This window comes from Anarrhichthys ocellatus, unplaced genomic scaffold, assembly GCF_004355925.1.
Source record: "Anarrhichthys ocellatus isolate YVR2014 unplaced genomic scaffold, GSC_Weel_1.0 scaffold42, whole genome shotgun sequence".
In the NCBI taxonomy this organism is placed as follows: domain Eukaryota; kingdom Metazoa; phylum Chordata; class Actinopteri; order Perciformes; family Anarhichadidae; genus Anarrhichthys; species Anarrhichthys ocellatus.
The window spans coordinates 3462980-3482953 of NW_022280072.1; the positions used below are offsets into that span (position 1 = coordinate 3462980).

General features: G+C 45.2%; 1 protein-coding gene across 1 annotated transcript in view; it reads right to left on the bottom strand.

Annotated features, from left to right (window-relative positions):
- Positions 1–19974, bottom strand: part of sh3rf1 (SH3 domain containing ring finger 1) — a 38809-nt gene that overhangs the window by 16447 nt on the left and 2388 nt on the right. The window contains exon 2 of the mRNA XM_031868282.1: positions 19112–19623. Coding sequence (XP_031724142.1) covers positions 19112–19495 — 384 coding nt within the window. The 5' untranslated portion in view covers positions 19496–19623. The remainder of the gene's footprint in view (positions 1–19111; positions 19624–19974) is intronic.

The window sequence follows — 19974 nt, forward strand, 5'->3', positions numbered from 1 at the left end:
TAACCAGGGCTTTTGAGCCCACCCAGGCCTGGCAGGGAGTTTTCGTGATGATAAATGCAAATGAAAGTAGAAGCTCTGCCATCTTTGTTGCGAATGACGGTGACAGGTTGAAGCTCCACAAAGCCATGAGGATCTGATTACACGGTGAATATGAAATATGCTTGTTCCCTTAAATACGGAGACGTTTGTAAGCACTTGTTGTTTGTACACCGAGGCCAAGACTTAATAAAAGCTTTAGTAGTAGCACAGTGTCCAAAGTCAACATCGTTATGCAATCACTTTTGCACATGGGAAAAGTGATTGCACTCATAAAAAAATAGAAGTAAATAAAGTCTTACATGTGCAACTCTTTGTTCGGGGAAGTTTAAAGCCCCATGCAGCCCCAAGCGAAAAATAAATGTGATATTTATTGGTAAAAAATATGCGATCGGGTGTTTGGCATCAATACTTTCTTGTCACAGATCCCTAAAAAATAGAGGACAAGATGTCCCCACTGACTTCTATTAAGTTAGCGGTTCATTTTTTTGTTCTGTACTGGATAACTAACTCACTCGTAATATGTTTTGGTCCCACACTGTTACTGCCAACTCAGTCAGCTGGTTTTGAACTCCCTATTCTGGCCTCATAAAGGAGGAGTCAGAAGATTTATATTTCCATGTTTCCCTCTAGATTAACACAGCGAGAGGGAGAGAGAATCAAGACATGGACTGTAGAAGAGGTGGTGAGGGTGTGCAGGACAGAGCACAGAGGTGTTGTGTCTGCGGTGGACCGGCACGAAAAGGAGCACCGAACATCAGTCCCGACCGAACATCGGTCCCGACCGAATGACCGAACATCGGTCCCGACCGAACATCGGTCCCGACCGAACATCCCCTCTGGAGGAGAGAGGAGACGGTGATTCTCACCACAGGAGGGAAAAGTTGCAACAACATGAATGCTGTTTAAAATAAGATAAATAGTAATCTCAAGCTGCCAGCAACACACACACACACACATCTTTTGAACCCTCCACAGACTCAGGAAGAGACCGCATTAAAGGTACATGTCTGCATGAGTTCAGGCTCCAAAACCCCCAAAAGACACAATAAGAGAAATCAGATTTTGTGGTCCAAGGCGGGGCCGGCAAGATCTCTTCCTCACTCCAGCTCTGCAATTGTTCTCAACATCTGTGGTGAAAGTTTATGGAAGTAATTATCCAGCAGCGTACAGCCTGTGTTGGGTTTCTGTATCTTTAGACCTCTTTAAAGATTTAAAGGAGCAGCGGCAGCAACACCCAACTCAGACCATAGGTAACCAAGAGACTTGCACTTCTTGATTTTGAGGCCCCCCCGACATGGCCTGATTATAATCAATAAAAATAAATGTAAAATAAAATGGTATACGGCACCTTCACTTTTTCCTCATCCCTATATTACCAATAATATTTAAAAGAATACAATAATACCATTCAGCAGCCTAACTTTCTCAAACTGGCAGCACGAGCGAGCACTATGAATGAAGAAAGCAAAAAGAGATTTAGTTTCACAGATTGCTCGACATCATAACTGTCCATCAGTAAACGTATCACCAGGTAATTTAATAAATGCGCCGAGGATTTTATTACACGATCAGCTGGATAAACAGAGAATGAGACCGTTAATTGAGTGAGTCCCACGAGGCAGCTGCTTTCACAACTATCCAAAGAGAAACCTTTGAACTGAAACAACGACCTGGTTCTCTGCTGCGTTACAATACTACTGGGAACAGTCTGAAACTATCCGTCTGTCTGACAATGTGCAACAGGGAAGGCAGCTGAGATGGGGCCAGACGTCAGGTTGCATTCACAACAAATCAGGCGTTGCAGCGAAAACGTTTGAACGTGGGTAGTTTGTTTAGGCTGCTGCGGTGGGGAACGCAAAGGATGCTGGGAAAAATACACAGCGGCCTGCGGCCAAAAGCTGAAACAGAATCACAACAAAAAAAACAGACTGGAAGACGCCCAAAGGAAGAAGAGTCGCTTGAATGACCAAAACACAATGAGGTGCAACATCTTGTGTCACCTGTAGTCACTCGATGTAACTTTGTGCTCCAGTTAAAAGCCAGTTTGTTAGACCTCGCATCACGATCACTTATTGAACGTGAATCAGAATCAGTTTCAGGTTTGTGTTCAGCACGACACTCGATCAGGAATCAGTATTCAAACATCAGAGCCTCAACTTACATTTCTCACCTGCGGGAGAGACTGCTTAATGCAGTTATCTTACCTGTGTGTGTGAATGAGAGACGGACGGAGGGACAGAGGGAGAGAGAGATGTGCAGAGAGCATCAGCTGGTCTGTGCAATTACTCTTGTACTGCAGATAATGCAATTAGTCCTGTGTGCTAAAGGGATTTGGCCGTTATAGTGTTCTCTTCCACAGCACTGGATTATAAGTGAATTACCCAAAGTGTTCTGCTCTACAGCACAGCCAAATGTCAACAACCAGTGAGCAGACAGGCATAAAAACACACAATGCATGCATGTAGTGCTGCGGAGGGAGGACTAGGTCAAATGGGGATAATCACACCGACAGCTTGCCTTCACACAGCAGTGTTTGCAGGAGACGTTATAAAAAGACAAAGAGACAGTAGGTCTGATACCGATTCAACACTCTGTTGACTTGTTACGGTGCGTTTACACCAAACGCTCCATGACCTTTTTGGGTGCGGCGTGACTACATGCAAAGTCAATGCAAAGACGCAAATATTAGTATTCGTGCAAGTTGAAATGTTTCAACCTCATATTTGTACTTGAGACCAGAAGAAACTATATGTAGTGTGTGGACCACAGACGCTCTACGGCATAAACACTAACGTCACTACTGCATTTACAACTAGATGACGTTATTTTTAGCGTTGATGGAGCAGCTACAATGTTAGCGTAGCCTAGCACCGATCAAACCAAACCCAATTAACAAAAGCGATCCCTCGACACAGAGTAGCTCAGGGTGTGATTTTGCTCAGCGTCACGCTATAAAAACCAGCTCAACAAAATCACAACACATTATGAACCTGCTATTGCCAATTGGTCAAGGTCAGGGGCAGCTTCTGCTCTGTCAGCAGTTCAAGGGTTGTGTGTAAGCACAGCAGACATAAACCTTTACCCCCTCTGTGGAAGTGCCAGACATCACTCCACTCCCATATGGACACCTCCAGGAACTCAGCAGGGGGTGGAGAATGAGCAGGGGCTACTACTGCCAAAACAGTGTGTACGGTGTGTGTGTGTGTGTGTGGTTTGGGGGGGGTTTGTCTGGTTTGCCCTTCTACAAACATTTCTGGGGGACAAGACATGTCAGACATCCAGAAGGAGCACGAGACCAGGTGGCGACATTAGCACGTCGCTGTTAGCTGAAGATCTTGCCACCAACATTGTGGCACAAGCACCATGACACATGATGGGAGAGAGGAACTGTTGGAGGGACATCTTGATTCCATTAGAGCCACATTAGGCTTAAATTATCTCCTAACGGTCTCTCTTTTTTTTTTTTTTAATGACCGCTGTAGAGCAGGATTCTTTCACTGCCTCCCCCACACTGTGGAGAAACCGGAGGGTTTCTTGGAGTAAAGTACAGGAGCTGAAGTACAGAGAGCAGCTGTATCGAGCTTATGAAAGCCAGCAGTCAAAAAGAGACTGCTGACATTGACAAAACTAACCAACGACACACATGGGTGAGTGATGACGTACACAAAATCAGAGCAGAAGCTGAAATTGTACTTGTATTTTTGACGTGTGTTCCATTTCACAATTGTCAATGTTCCTATTTATTTGTAGTCTTTTGTGTTTTCCATGTCAGGTTGTGGGTAAATCTATTGTTTTACTGTATTGACAGTATGTTTGATACGAATATTACAAATCTTCTGTATTTAATGTATATTTTTGCAGCACTTTGTAACAAACGGGCGCTGATTCCTGCAGAGAAATATCTGTGTATTTAGGTGGCAAAAACAATGAGAGCTGAACATCTGCTTTCCTCTTGGTTCACTGGTTCTGTGAACGTGTCCCTTTAGAGCCGAACGTACCCAGTACACCTCCACAGACAATAATAAATGGGATATGCCAAACTTCCCCTCACTGACATTTGAATAATGCTGTCAGAGCTTCAGACGAGCAGAAGCTCCTGACACAGCTTCCTCTTCTGGAGTCGTCGTCTCTTCGTCTCTTCTCCGTCTAAGACAAAAGAAAAACTTCCATTCTCTGGTTTCTATGGAAACTCCACACAGGAGCACTTCTTTGTGTGCGTTTCTATTTATGGCTCTCTTGACAGTGCTGTGAATCTCAGGAGAGGGAATGTTTTTTAGGATCCAGCCGGTGTCCCGTTCTGGGAGAGAGTGCTGTGATGGGGCCCGTGGGCAGTAATGAAGTTAATGGGCCATCACCTCAAAAATTGTTTGACATTTTGGGTAATACAGTTTTTGCACTAAATAGATATCTAATACAAATGAGAAAGTCTGTCGAACATTAAGGAATATTCACCAATATTTTCAAGAATTAGCCAATGCATTAGTGTTAAATTAAACTAAGAACAAGTATCAAACGGCTAACGTTCAACTTGAAAAGTGAAGTCAAAGCGTCATGTCTTAAAGCTGCATTCTCTCTAGTGTCCACCAGGGGGCGACTCCTCTGGTTGTATAGAAGTCTATGAGAAAATGACTCTCCTTCTCTCTTGATTTATTACCTCAGTAAACATTGTAAACATGAGTTTATGGTCTCAATCTCTAGTTTCAAGTCTTCTTCAATGCAGCATGATGTTCATTTAGTACATTATGGTCCATTTAGAGTCAGACAGACCATAAAGCAGGGGATGCTTTAGGGCGGGGCTACACAGTGATTGACAGCTCTCTACTATAGCGTTGTCCGGTCTGGGAGTTGTCTGTATTTTTGTTTTTACAACTTTAACAGAATGTTTTCACTTCATGAAAGTTTATTTTGGTCAACTAAAACTGTCTCCGTTCAGCGTTCGGGTTACTTCTTTTGTCCCGGCTGGTTGCAAAAAAAAACAAAAACAAGATATCAACGGCCAAAAACCAAGGTGGCGACAGACGTCATGGCTGTTAGACACAGTCTGTGATTATATACTGAGGGAGCTTTTCCAACAATCATCTGGTTGTATTTCAACCACAGCGGGAAATATCGTAAATTAATGAAATTATTGGATTGACAGGCTTTGTGAATCAATGTGATAAATTAACTTAATTTGCCAGGTATCGATTTTACTGTCAGAAATAAATTAGACATTAACAATTGGGTAAATTGTGAGCCAAGGACAATTTTTTGCCTGACAACTTTCCACTATGCCAGCACGAGAATTCAATACACGGATTCAACAAGCAGCAGAGATCCGAATCAATAAAATGTAAGCGCCCCCGGCGTAGTGGGAATCATTTATCTACTTGACTGCATTTGTCAGGAGGGAAAGAGGCAATAAACCATTCAGGCTTTCCAAGGGCTTTACCCTATTTACCCGACAAACCCTCTGTGCTTGTTTGTTTCTCTCACTACATAGCAAATGAGGCCCCACACATTAGTCCACAGGCACGAAAACACTCAGAGCCGTCTGGAGCCCAGATGGGAGCCTGGATCACATGTGAGAAGAACAGGAAGTTTTCAAAAGCCCTCCAAGAAACTCTCCTACTGTTCCTCCCTAATGGGTTGGTTAAAGCGTCTCTCAGTTAACCCAATACTGACGTACTAACGGTGCTCTACAGTTGGGTTCATTGGGTCCAGAACAAGGGAAATATAATACATTGCTGCATTTTAGTTCTGGTCCGGTTCCTAGTAGTCTCACTGACTCTTTAGAAACGAACCAAAAGGAGGAAAGTTATACAGACTGATGGGTAACTTGTTGATTGGACGGTTTTTGGCGACTGTCATCCTGCTTCATCAAGACCGACGTGGGGAAATCAGATGTACTTTTTAAAGTGAATTTAAAGAGCTGTACAGATGACTGGTGGCAACGCTACGTACGAACATGGGATTTTTGTCACACACCTTTTAATAGAGAAGAGCTTCCGACCTATTAATCTGGAACGATACCACGACACCCCGAGTAGTTGAGCTTTAGAAATCGTGCTAAAATCCTGTGGTTGGGTTGTTCGGTCCGCATCACATTTCGATTGTCTGGTTGGTGTTAAAGTTGTCAAACAGACTCGACTTTGTTTTATCTGAACCAAACAGGTTAGCTGTTTAGCACCCTAAAAGAAGACAATAGTGTCTACTCTGCTGGGTGCCAGTTAAAAAACAAATCGCAGGGCTAACTAGGCACTGACCCCAGCAATGTACAGTTTTAATGCCAGTGGCTGACCTTGGGGTGTAGCTTGGGGGCTCGTGGGTAATCTGGGTGCTAGCCTATGATCAAAGCCATGCTTCTTGGAGTCAGGATACATCAGGCTGCCATGTGCAAAAAGCAGGAACTGCATTGAGATTTCTGTCTCAAACCACCTAAAGACGTGGTGGTGGTGGGGTCTATAAAAACACTCACCACATGGACATACAATCAAGACATTTCTGAGCTGAGTGCACTTAGTAAGCTGGAGATTAGTCATCAGTAAAGAAAGCATTTCAGCAGGAAGAGTTTATGTATTTATGAGAACACACTGTAGAGCTGTCACACATGCGGTTTTCATGAAGCTCTCGTGTGTGTGTGTGTGTGTGTGTGTGTGTGTGTGTGCCGGCTCTACTGTAAGAAAATGCAACTGCATGAAACCACTAGCACATCGCTTTGTGCAGACTCATGCGTACGGGGCTGGTTTCTTTTACCTGGCCGGCCTCAGATGAGTGGGGGGCTGGTTCTGGGTGGCCCCGGGATCAACCCAGCCTTCGACTGAAAGAACAGAACTCTTTTAACTCTGTGCCAGATCATACACCGGGCTTAACAACTGTTCTCACAGGAACCCACTCACATTTCAGAGCAGACAGAGAGAGAGAGAGAGAGAGAGAGAGAGAGCAAGGAAGCTAGATGCAAACTGGGAAGAGAGCGGGGAGAGAAACAGTGCGAGATCAAAAAGCCTGAAAAGAAAGTGAGTCAGGGAGAAGAAGCACGGCCTCGCCGCCCTGAAACGATATGGTTCTGTGGACGGATGGACGTTGTGTCGGTGGCCCTGACGACAATCAGATGATAAACATACCAAATCATTCAAGAATCAAGAGTCCAACATGTTTTAGAGATCAGAAAATCAGTCTAACAAATGCAGAATGTATGTGCTGGCAAGACGAGTGTGTTTAGTTACAAAAGTCCCTCACTAGAGACGAGCTAACGTTGCATCCTGCAAGTACAATGAAAAGGTGTTCATGCACTTCCAGAGGCAATAAGCACATCACTAATCCATAGAATGTTTAGGTATAAAAACATTATTTCAATCGTCAATGACACCGTACGATCAAAGGCACCAGGGGTGAAAGGTATACAAAGGTAACGCAAGCACAACGGGATAAGGTTTGACGACACCGTGCTGACCGGTAGAGCCTATAGAGACGCACCGATCGATCAGCTGATCAAACACACGTGTGCTGCCGCCACATTTTAGTGAAACGTCTGCACACAGCGGCACTATCGTGATGTGTTCACAGGTAATCTTGAATAATGAAGGTTTTTCTGGGGCGATAAACTTGAATAAATCCAGTAGTTTGAAGGAGATGTTTTCACAGCAACATAAAATAGATATTAGAGATGAATTATGAGCCGTTTAACTTTCTAACACGAGCTCTAAGCAGCTTATAATACATCAGTACAACTACTAACGCCAACCTTTTATATTCAGAGCAAGTATTCAAATAAATTAAATAAACATTTATTTTCTATTCATTTCTATTTGAATTTATGCAAATAACTATGAATGACAATAAGTAAGTAAAATATAACCTGTTTTATTGATCCAGTGCTCTACTGTTTTAGAAGCATTTACAAAAAGGGAAAAATACCGTCCTTTCTACAAAACTACACCGTGATATAAGTTTTAGGCCATACGGCGTCACCCTAAGCGGTACCTTGATTTGTGAGGATTTAATAACCTGGATTAGCACTAAGATAAGAGTCGCACAGAGGAAGCTCTCTTGTATCCAAGCTACAGAGGGATTAGTTCACAAATGTCACAGTATCTGTGTATTGAGTACAAGTCAATATGAGCTGAATACTAAGCGTTTCCTCACATTACTCTCTGCTGTGCTGGTGAAAGCGTGCACTGTCTGTGGCCTTTTTGTTCCTCTTAGTCATTCAGGGTGAGCCACCTGCTCCGCTCCGCTCAGGCTGACTTCCATTTACGCAGAGCGCTGCAAGTCGAGGAGAAAAATCAGACAAGGAACCGGTCAACGGGGTAGCTGAATCTCAAATCAAAACCTGCCACCTCCACTGCTGTGGTATCTTACAATCGCCCAGTGTTGCATGTCAGACTACAATTGGCAACTGAAGAAGTATTTGCTTGCATTGGCTGGTATTTGCACGCCTCTACAGTGGACAAACAAAGCCAGGATATTGACACAGTACTGGCTAAGGGCCAAGGCACAAACACTGCATCTGCACAGCTCTCACCGACCCTTTTTCACTTCCTTAAGAAAGTGTGTTTGTCCATTCCGCCCTCGACTCGGCCTCAGATGTCACATGTAGCTCCGAGCTCTCCTTCATCTCCACTGAAAACTGAAGACCCTTTTCACACATGTGGTCCATCCCCGAAATGTTCAGGATGGAAATGTTTGAGTGTAGTCCATGTGTGAATAGTGAAATTCACTAGCGGCGCCTGAAAGTTAGGTTAACCCAGTAATTCACTGGAACTATGTGTCAAGAGGTTAAAGTGAGGCATCACGGTTTTGGAGCGAGAATCTGAACTCACTAAGTTTATGTTATAAAACAAAACTATCTCCGTCCAGACAAGCGTTTTAGCGCCGTTTCAGAAACAATCTAGTCCATCCTACCACGCCTGACATCAGGCATCACATGACCATTACTGGGCACGCACCATGTATGGCTGATAACCATATTTAAATTGTCCAGATGTTAACACACGTCTCTCACTTGTTTCCTCACGGTTTCGTTGTTGTCTGTTTTCACTCGTAGCTCTGCTGTTGGCTGAAGTCCCTGTTGTACTGAAGAGCATTTATGCTTTGGTTTCTTTACAGTTTCTGTGTGAACTTCACAATAGTTGTGCAGAACAAAGTAAGCGTTAATAAGAAAAGGAAAGTCGTCCGTTTTGTGTCCATCGTCCTCCTCAAAGACGCAAACCGTGACTTCAGACGTCTGCTCCGTAGGGCTGATAGCGCTCGCTAATCGCTCCAATAACAGCTGCTTCCTCCTCATGTCGGCAGTAGTAGAATTATGAAATGCTGAATTTAACTGCACAACAGCTGCTAGTAAAGACAACAAGGTCAGCAAGGCCTGTAATCCGTCATCCATGTTGAATTAACCCGGTAGTCGATCGATAATCAAGGGTCATGTGATCGGGACGTGACGAATCAGGGAAGGACACGTTGTGACTGCTAAGAACCAATCAAGTAGAGAACGCAGGCGTCTACGTTGTTTTAAAACGTACGCGGTTCGGCCTGTTCACACTACGAGGCAACCTCGGAGAACTCAAACTTACCCGGGTGTCGGTAGCGTTTCTAAACTCCTCTGAGTAGTGTGGACGTTATGCATAAATGTAGCAAAAGTTATGCGTTTTAAAACACAAAGCGTAGTAGTGTGGATGTCACCTCGGGGTTTAGGTCCCCTCAACAGTTTCTTGTTCTTCTTCCAAAGGGTTTCTTGGTGGTTACTGTGCTGCACTAGTACAGCATTCCTCTGCAGAACTAGTTTGAGTTTGTAGCACCGTGAGAGCATAACAGACAGTATAAGCAGCTTTTTATACCCATCTTGGCTTTGACTGGCCGTTAGAGGCAGGGCTCATATACGCCTGCAGACATTTGACAAGAAGACAATTCTGCTGGCACAGACTCACGTTACAAGAACCCCAGGCTGCTGTGGTTCCTCAGCCCAGTCATCCCATTAAGCAGAGACAGACGCCTCTAAAAACTAAATCACTACGTCCATATAGATGGGAGCTAATGGGCCTCTCGACATAAGCAGCATGAAGATCACACCTTTGTACCGTGGACAACAGAAACACGGGCGGGTTGGCTGACATTTCAACTCACAGGTCTGTTTGTGTGGTGTGCACCGTTTAAATGGCTCTAAAATCAGCCTGTGACTCATTAGAACAAACGGAGCGCTGCTCGGTCTGTGGGTGTGGAAAGAACTGGGCTCAAAGTGCATTCAGGAGAAAGGTATGATGGGATACGAGTGTGAGAGTAGGTCTCTAGTCAGTGCTCGTGGTGGGACCTGTGTGTGCAGACGGTGTATTATGGATGAAACCCCCCCAGTCTTTGTCAGCCCTCTCTTCCATTCAAGTCCACTTCAATAATTAATCACACACCGTCAGCAAGAGGAGGAACTGAGAACACAGGCGCTCAAGATTTATGCCATTTTCTTCCAAAATAATAAATACAGATGAATCATTTTGTAACTATCTGTATTGGAAAAGAGACATTTAAAAGAATACTAAATAAGACATTTATTTTGCCAAATTTATCAAAAGCTTCCTGCTTTCTATGTTTTACAGACAGACAGACAGACCTTTGGGTTTTGGATCATCTGAAGGTGCCAACCGGGGCTTTAGATAATTGAGACTTTTTTTCTGACATTTTATAGATGAAATTACGAACCGATTAATCAAGAAGTAATTGGCAGAATAGCCGATATTGAAAATATTGGCGAGTTGCAGCTCGACATCTGGAATGATAAGACATTTACACAAGATATCGGGACAAGACATCTTGATAAAATGATTTTCTTCAAACAAAGAATCCTGCAATTCAGTCCGTTAAGTTGCATTTTGTTTACACCCAAATGACCCGAGACAAACGACCACAAATATAAACTTTAGTCATCTATAGATTCTGTTGTGGAAGCCCAGGGTGATACGTATTACATAATCGCTTTGATTTAAAGTGCGAAAGCTTTCCATCCTCTGGACAACAGCGCTGCCTTCTCACAGCTGGGACAAAGATGTCACTCAGGGGACAAACGCAGATTAACTGCACCTCTGGGCCTCGAAGAAAAACAGGAAACTGTTTCAGCACATCTCAGATCAGCAAACACCCGCGGCTCACAGAAGAAAGCCCAGAGATCTGAGAAAGGAAAACTTGATAAATATCTGATAGAATAATCCCCCCCCTCTGAGACCACACACCTCCCACGCAACAGCAAGGTGAACCCGCTGTTGCGTGAGAAGACGCATCAAGAGCCAGTAATAGCCCGGGGGTCAGAGGTCAAACAACTGAAAACGAACCTCCCAGCAAAAGAACCCTCCTGCCTCTGCCTCAGGGATGGGAACTGAACACTTAGCGTGCCAGCAGTCAAACGGCCCATGGATGACCAATCCCAGCCCACCAATCACCACACGGGGTCAGAGGTCAAACTGCTCTGTTGGGGCCAGGCAGGTATAAGGGGCACCTGGGAATAAAGGAGGGACACATGGTGTCAAACAGCTGACTAAACACTCAGAAGAATACATTCCACTGAGAACAGTGTGGTGTCCCGAACCCCAACACCTCAGACAGGAGACGAGTTGAAAATACAATTTAAATTCCATTATTATATGACGGCAAGCTGGCTGGAAGTGGATCCTAAGACAAACTCCTGATAAAAGCAGGAAGGAGTGGTGAAGAGAGGCGTTCATTGGCCCCACAGGTCTGACAGGACGGTGGTAAAGACGGTCAGAGCTGCTTCCCTCACTGTTGTCACGCTGACAGACTTGGCAGGAGATGAGATATGGGCGGAGGAAGCTATGGGGGGGGTGTTGGCAAATGTGGCATTTTTTTGGTTTGGTGGACCACCCAGAATTTCACACACACCTTCGTTAACAAAACCCTACAAAGATCATGTGATCATCAGTTCACATCATGGCTCTTTACGTCTCTCTCCTGTTCACCAGCAGCTCTGTGCGTTGAACACAAAGCAACAAACAACAGTTAGTAGAGCTGCAGTAGAGATGATGTCCAGAAGATCAGAAGGAGAAACATCATGAAGGACTTTGATATCAACAGGTTTCTGGATATGAACAAATATCTTTGAGAGAAGCTGTTTGAAGGAATGAAAGAGGGAGGCTGAGTTCACACGGTGCAACATATTTTGATGCAAAATGGCGTTTCCCATATGTTTACGTGATAAAGGACATGTTGGGGCATCGACCCGTCAAACACAGCCGAGAACGGCGTCGATGGTGACGCTGGAAAGAATTTTGGGAAAACACGTAGCAGTTAGATGTCAAGACGTCTGTACGGAATATCCACGGCTGCATGTAAACGGGAACATTAGAGGAATATTTATAAGCCATGTGAGCACAGGTTCTTATGAATATTGTCTGTTTCGGAATAAGGAATATTTTCAGCATGTAAACGTGGTCGATAGCACTTTGGATGAGCGTGAAAAGATGTTTTCAACATGATACAGCTGCTCCAGCTGAGTCTGCTTTGGGTGCAGAGGACACGTCACTGCAAGAATGACCATCAACAGAACTCATCAAGACTTCATACACATGACGGACACAGGAACCTCTTCCATCCTTTAAAATCCACCATCACACCAACGAGCAGCAGAAAGTAACACACGTAAAATATGTGTTTAAGAAAGGTTTACTGAAGAAGGTGAACATGAGCCGGAGAGTGGGACAAGACTAGACAAGCCCAATGTTAAGAGGAGGAACACTGACCTGCAACTACTCACGGCATTCCACACACACACACACACACACACACACACACACACACACACACACACACACACACAGAGGTTAAAAGGAGACTGAGCAAAAACAAGTCAACTCCTTCCTTTACGTGTCTGGAAAGTCTTGACAAAGACGTGCACACACCCTTAATCACATGATTGGGTCTTTTGAACTTCTCCTCGGGTATTATGTAAACCAACACATGGAGGACATGTTTCCCACAGCGGACCACTCCTCCCCATGGACGTTTCCCAAAACACGGTAAGACCGGTAAGGAATGCAGACAGTGACGATAAGACCGCAGACATGTTCAAGCTGCATTTTCCTCGTACTCTTCCCCAAATGCATGATGGGATAGGCTCTGCTCCACTGTGAGCATGTTCAGGATGGGGGCTCGTTATGTTCCGCTTACAAGTTTGTGGTGTGATAGCCTCTTATTATCGACCTGCTTTCATAAGCTGATAACACAGCAGGGCTCCGGAGTGTGACCAACTATTTACATGTGCGATAAGATGACCATCGACGATAGTGTATCAATATGTCCGAGACTAGTACAGATACCTTTTTGTTGTTTTTAATGTATTTAAAGTGTGCTTAAAATTGCCTTGAATCCCTGTATGTATGTATGTATGTATATGTGTGTGTGTGTGTGTGTGTGTGTGTGTGTGTCAAACAACCTTCTCCTCTCCTGTACACGCTGGAAGTCATTGCCGCTTTCCTTCTAAGCTGAGGCCAGTGAACTGCCAGCCTGTCACATGATGTGGTCGGTCAATACATATTCACAACATGCGGCCGTATACGTGATCCCGGCTCACCGACACATGACGGATGTACCCAGAATCTACGAAGAGGTGAAGACACGTTTCAAAACATGGCTCACCCTTCTGCAGAGAGAGAGAGAGAGAGAGCAGCCCTGAGGAGTGATGGATGGACGTCTAGAGCTACCGGGTCGTACGTTACGATTACGTCACACCACATCTCTGAGGAGTGGAACTAGTTTCACGTGTTCTGCAGACACGGTCAATACAGGCAGGAACGTCGTGGACTTTCTGAAAACTGAACCTGGAGGAATGGGACATAAACGGGAAGGGGCCCAGCCATAGTACCAGACATCTTTACTTAATGCACTTTATTTATTATGATGTTTATAGCGTCTACATGTACGGTAAGAGTGGTCAGATCAGTTGGCGTCTATTTAGTGCCCGCCTCCAAATTCCTAAAAGTCAACTTGACGAAGGAGCGCTGAGCATCGTCGAAGGTTTAGCTCGCGCTCGTCACAGCTCCGTGTTTGCAGGACGCCATTTGTACACAGGCAGCAGAAATAAATTATAATACATTTAATACTTGACTTCTTTCTTTTCAGGTTTTGTATAAAGGTAATAAAGTAGTTCATAAATATGAGATATGAGTTTACAGATAATTATAATCCCTCCTCGTCATTGAGGAGGTTGATTTATGGCTATTTTTTCAGTTACACCTACAGTCTATGTTCAGATCTCTGAGTTACACTCGTTGTCTTGGTGATTCCTCACAGTTGATTTTGTCTGTACGCCCTCTGCCGTTTAGGAGAATAAAGAAGTATGAGTATGAACTCCTCCGTACAGACTCTGCAGAGTCTCATTCTACGGCACCGAGCTTTAGTCTGGAGCGTTGCACAGTCTGACACCATTCACTGAGAAGTATTATTTATAACCTGCTGCTGAGAAACTGCACTCGTCAACAAGAAGCAAACGGACTCAAAGTGTATTAGATAACAACCAGAGCTGCAGACACACGGGTAACTTCACGACATAACAAGTGTTTTGTTACCTCAGACTGAGTGGGGGGGGTGGGGTGGGGGTGCATGGGGTGGGGGTGGGGGGGTGGTCTAATAAACTCTAATCTCATTAGACCTCGAACTGGCTCCAGCCTGGATTTAGACAGCAAGGAGGGAGGAGGTACTTACAGAAATATGGGAGGAAAAAAACAACACAGCTTGTGTCTCATAAGAGGAAAGTTACAGGTGGCTCTACAATCCCTGACACGCACTTGTCCAGAAGCTGGTCACGGGTTACTTGTGGACCTCCGTGGGAAACACAGAGGAGGAAGCAGAGAAGAGTGTGAGCGTGTTGAGAGAGCCGGAATGAAACAGACCGAAGCCTCCTCTGGTGAAAAGAATTCCCAGTGGAAAGCAGTAAAAGTATGCCTTTACCAGCATGTGGGCAGCGTGTGATGGTGTAATGACGGGGTCAGCCGGTCGGCTTCAACAACATGATGTCATCAAATAGGGCCGGCGTGACTCATCGACCTCAGACTGAAGGGAGGTGCACAGGAATGTTAATGAGATACCTCAACATGAGGAACCCATAAACAACATTCTTCTACTCTGGAGAAATAAATCAACTCCAACAGAGAGACGGGACAAAAACGCACCACGACGTTGTTACCAAAATAACATTAAAATATCATTGCAATGTCTTGTGGGTAACATCAGGACAATCAATCTGCAGCAAATAGTACCAGAAAAAATTAATTAGATAATGACAAGTCACGACAGGTAGAGGGGGGGGGGGGGAAAAAAAGAATAAAAGTGTTCCGAGTGTAAAGATCTCATTACCAAACACAAGACAATGACCTAATTACATCCTCGAGAGCTGAGGGAAGAATATCGTCTCATTTCACACACTCACACACACACACACACACACACACACACACACACACACACACAGGCCTTATTACGTTAACGTCATGGAATATATTAGAGCTATAAATGCTTCCTAAACTGTGGCTAATGCACAACATCATTAAAAATGAACAGGAATGCTTTTATGACAAAGATGGAAGCGATTATAAAAATAACAAACAGCTCTATTTTGAGTCAACTGATAACTGAAGACATCCGCAGAAAGCTCTCTCTCTAATTCTTCACCCCAGCCCCCGACCGCTGTGACTCCTGAACCCTGACCTTTGACTCCCAGGCGGCTCCGGTGGCTCCACTCACCACCACCACGCGATCTGTTCTCAATCTGTGTGAACAAAATACTGTGTCATACGAGTCAACGAGGGCGAGAGAAGGGAGACAAAACATCCATGTAAGCGGAGCACTGCGGAGGTGAGTCACCGACCACGGCCTCTGAGGCAGAGTGTCAGACAACTGGAGACCGGGGGGGGGGGCTAACTAAACATTTGTCCCTTTTGGTCCCGACACCTTCAACCCCCAAAACCTGGTTCTAGTAAAACCTAAGGTCAAGTTATCGGTTCTCCTGTCTCCTGTCCTGTTGGTAGAATAATAAAGAAATGTGGATTATTTTCTTCAATAATTGTCTATTTTTCTCACTAAATAATCAAAGAGAACCGATAAGAGTATCGATAAGTAACCGAACCCATGACCAGTCCCGATCAGAGTACCAGTATCGATCAGAGTACCAGTCCCGATCAGAGTACCAGTCCCGATCAGACTCTGAGACGAGGGAACAGGAAGTGTAAAACGTGCTGACTCATGCCTGTGTTTAGGACTCACTCCTGAGGCGTTCTGCTGATGACAGGGAACCAGACGAGGCTGTGCAGGTGTAACGTTTTTTTAGAACATGAAAGGCAGAGATCAAAGCTGATTGCCCTGACCTGATCTCAGGCCAGAGCTCTTTGGGGACTGCCCCCCCCCCGGGTCACACCCTCAGCTCCTTCTTTTATTGCTCGTCGCCGTCTGTCCCCGGATTCCTTTTTTTTGGTGAATCTCAAAGCTTGAAGCAGCTCATCTGGTGCCGTCATCAGTGAACGTGACCTCGATCAACACAGCTTGTAAGTATCATAAACGTTTGTTTGCTGCAGAGATTAGTTTCTGTAATAATCAAAAATCCAACGGACAGAATCTCATCGTGCGACGCAAACTTCCTGGTTTACCTAAAAAAAATACATCATTCCTGCAGCTCTGGCTGGAGATGCAAGGAAAAGGAATGAATGCACCACACACACACACACACACACACACACACACACACACACACACTCTCTGAGGATCATATGCCTGCCTATACACTGAGGGATTATCATCAGCCGTCAATGTGAAAGACATAACAGAGGTGAAATAATGTGCTCGTTTCGAGTGTCCACCTCTTTATCTCACACAAACGGGTTCTTTTTCCAGAATGGAGGGAAATTCCACGACGAGCCTGAACCCTCTGAAGTGATGTTCTGAGGTAAACGAGGGGGGCCCTCCAGTAGCGACGCACAGCGAGGCCTCTGATCTCCGTAGCTGCACGGTGAAGGCGGACACATTATCGGCGCTTCGACATTCCAGTGATTCTCCATAAAGACCTCGACATCTTTTCATCTACCTCATCCTCCCTCAGGTGGAAACCAGAGGAGCTCTGAGAGGGCCCTGGAGGTTCCTCCACTTGGTTTTTAGAGCCTGGTTTTCCATTTCCAATCAACAAATACTACACACTGCTGTCAGTGAGTGGGTGTATGATAGATTGATGTGTTTTCCTGTCATGTGGGTTTATAAGACACCAAAGGTACAGCTGCAGTGCTCAAACATTTCATTCAATGAAAGAATTACCAGGTATTTCACCGCTCAGTCTTAAAACTAATTATTCAGCCTTCTCAAATAAAAGCGGCTGCAGGTAAATTCCCCTTCCTGAAGCAAAACTCAAGTCAGTCATCGTCCTCCAGCCAAAATAAATCAACATAAACGGAGGATGTTTACTAAAGAGAACATCCTGTATGTCCTCCTCGTAGAGATGAGAGTAAAACAAGAAGCGCCTCCGGAGGACCATTTAAACTGCTGCTCACTGACGGGAATGCTCCACAGCAGAACTGTGCACATCTTTGTCTTTTGTTAAAGTTCTGCTCTGTAGTTATACTTTATGAGACAATACGTCCGTCACTTTTGTTTAAACACCAAAACATCGAACATTTTGCTCCTAAATATCACAAAGTAACGTGAAGTGAGCCTTCATGTAGAGTCTACCGCTGCTTTCCTTCATGTATTCTTACTCCACAGCAAACAGTCTCACACACGCGTGTGATTTGGACTTTCATGACTAATGCACAGCAGCACTGACACACTGACTGAGTATTGACTTTCCCAGAGAGGAGGGTAAACAATAAAAAGGAAAAGAGGTTTTTGTTGGCGGTAAAGGTTCAGTAAAGGACGTTAAAGCGGCACAAACACAACCGTGACGCGTTAGCCTGCTGCTTTCATCGTGTTCCTGTTTCCACATAAACACTGAACTCTGCCCACGTTTCACTGAGCTTACAGAAGCTCACATGAAGAGGACTCTACGGTTCATGTTGTCTTATTTACATCTCTCTCTCATCTGTGTAAATGAAACACACATAGGGTCCCTGCATTTCACAATTTCCGTCTGCTCCTATAACTACGCTTTACGACTGCAGATTAAAACAGCCAGCCGGTAGTCACACCCTGCATTTCTCACGTACACTCACCAGCAGCACCACAGCAGGGATCTCAAGAGCAGCACACATATTGTGCATGTGGCATCGTCAGCAACTAAGAAAGAGCAGAGGACCTTTCTGAGGCTTTTGTTTGGAGCCTCCTTCAGAGCATGAGCGGTTCATACTCGACGCTCTGATCGACACATTATTCTCATAACAACAGAGGACGAACAGACAAAACGAAGTGTGAGGAATCAAAAAGACAACGAGTGTAACTCAGAGATATGAACATAGACTGTAGGTGTAACCAGTAAAAGCCATAAACCAACCTCCACTAGAGAGAGGAGGGATTGTAATTATCTGTAATCTTATATTGATGGACTACTTTATTGCCTTTATACAAACTCTGTAAAGAAACAAGTTAAGTATTAAATGCAATATAAACAAACTAAGTTTGAATATCCTGTAATTAATTTGATTTGTCTGATAAATATTGACTCAGATGTGGATGTTTAAGACGTCTTGTTTCTACAGCATGAGCTGACCTTCTTTGTATAATCCCCAGACATGTAAATAGGTTCTTTTTATCAGTTAACTATTAGTGACAGTCACGTGACCAAGTTAAAACGCGCCGGCTTCACCACGGTGAGTAGAAACTAAGCTTTAGGGGAAAAGCCCAGGCTGCAGCCGGCTCACAGACACACAGAATCGTTTGTTTGGCTCCACCGTTAACTGCTCTCAACCACTCGCCGTCAGCACCGCTGGGCCGCTGGTCAACTGGCTGGCTTTGGGATCACCATGATAACAGTTAATCCGCAGCAAAGATTAGAGAGAGCCAGTAATGCAACATGCTGCTTTTAATCCACACAGATTTTCTGTTTTGTTGCAGCTCGACCCAAACAATGGGTAAAACACAGACTCGTGCTCACTGATCCGTGTGCGGTCACGGTGAGTAGTATACTGACCCGCACAAGGGTGTTCTTAGCCTGAGCTCGCTGGGGCTGTGCTCCCGGGGTGCCCTGGTCTCTGGCTCCGCCGCCTTGCGCTCGGGACACGGCTCCGGACGTCCCGTTGGTGGTGCAGACCCCCGGCCCGGGACCGGCCCTCCGAGGCCTCTGCTTGATGCCGTCCAGCAGGCGCACAAGCAGGATGTTGCTGGGGAGTTCGTCCACGGCGCACTCCACCAACGTCCGGCACTCCGGGCAGCGCAGCTCTCCGCGAGAGCCCAGGATGCCTTGGAGGCACCGGCGGCAGAAGGTGTGCTGACAGGGGAGGACCTTCGCCGAGGCATCCAGGCGCTCCAGACAAACGGGGCACTCGAGCAAATCCAGCAGCACTGACTCGTCCATTCTCTTGCTGCTCCGCCACTACTTCAGCAGAAGAGGCATGAGGCTGACACGGTTTGTGTTTGGAAGCAGGACCAGAACGCTGTCACGTCACTCCCATACCTCAGCTGTGGCCATGGCGTCTGCAGCAGCTGTAAAACAGGGTCCAGAGACATGCACATTAATCAGCTGTTAGTGTGCACACAAGAAATAGGTCATAGTAAGCCTGGGGTGGGCAGACTGTGGCCCGCTGCGCTTTAAAAAACTAAAACTAGGATATGGCTGGAGCATATTTATATTAATAAGTTTGGAGTTTGCCGATGTCGCCGTCGCCGTCGCCATCTTGGATTACTGCCGTCAGCATGTTTTTTTCACAACCAGTAAACAGGAAGTGACCATATCTGGACTGAGGAGTGACGTAGAGACACCGTATATGTATCTGGTAGAGACCTGTCAATCACCGTGTAGCCCCGCCCTAAAGCATCCCCTGCTTTATGGTCTGT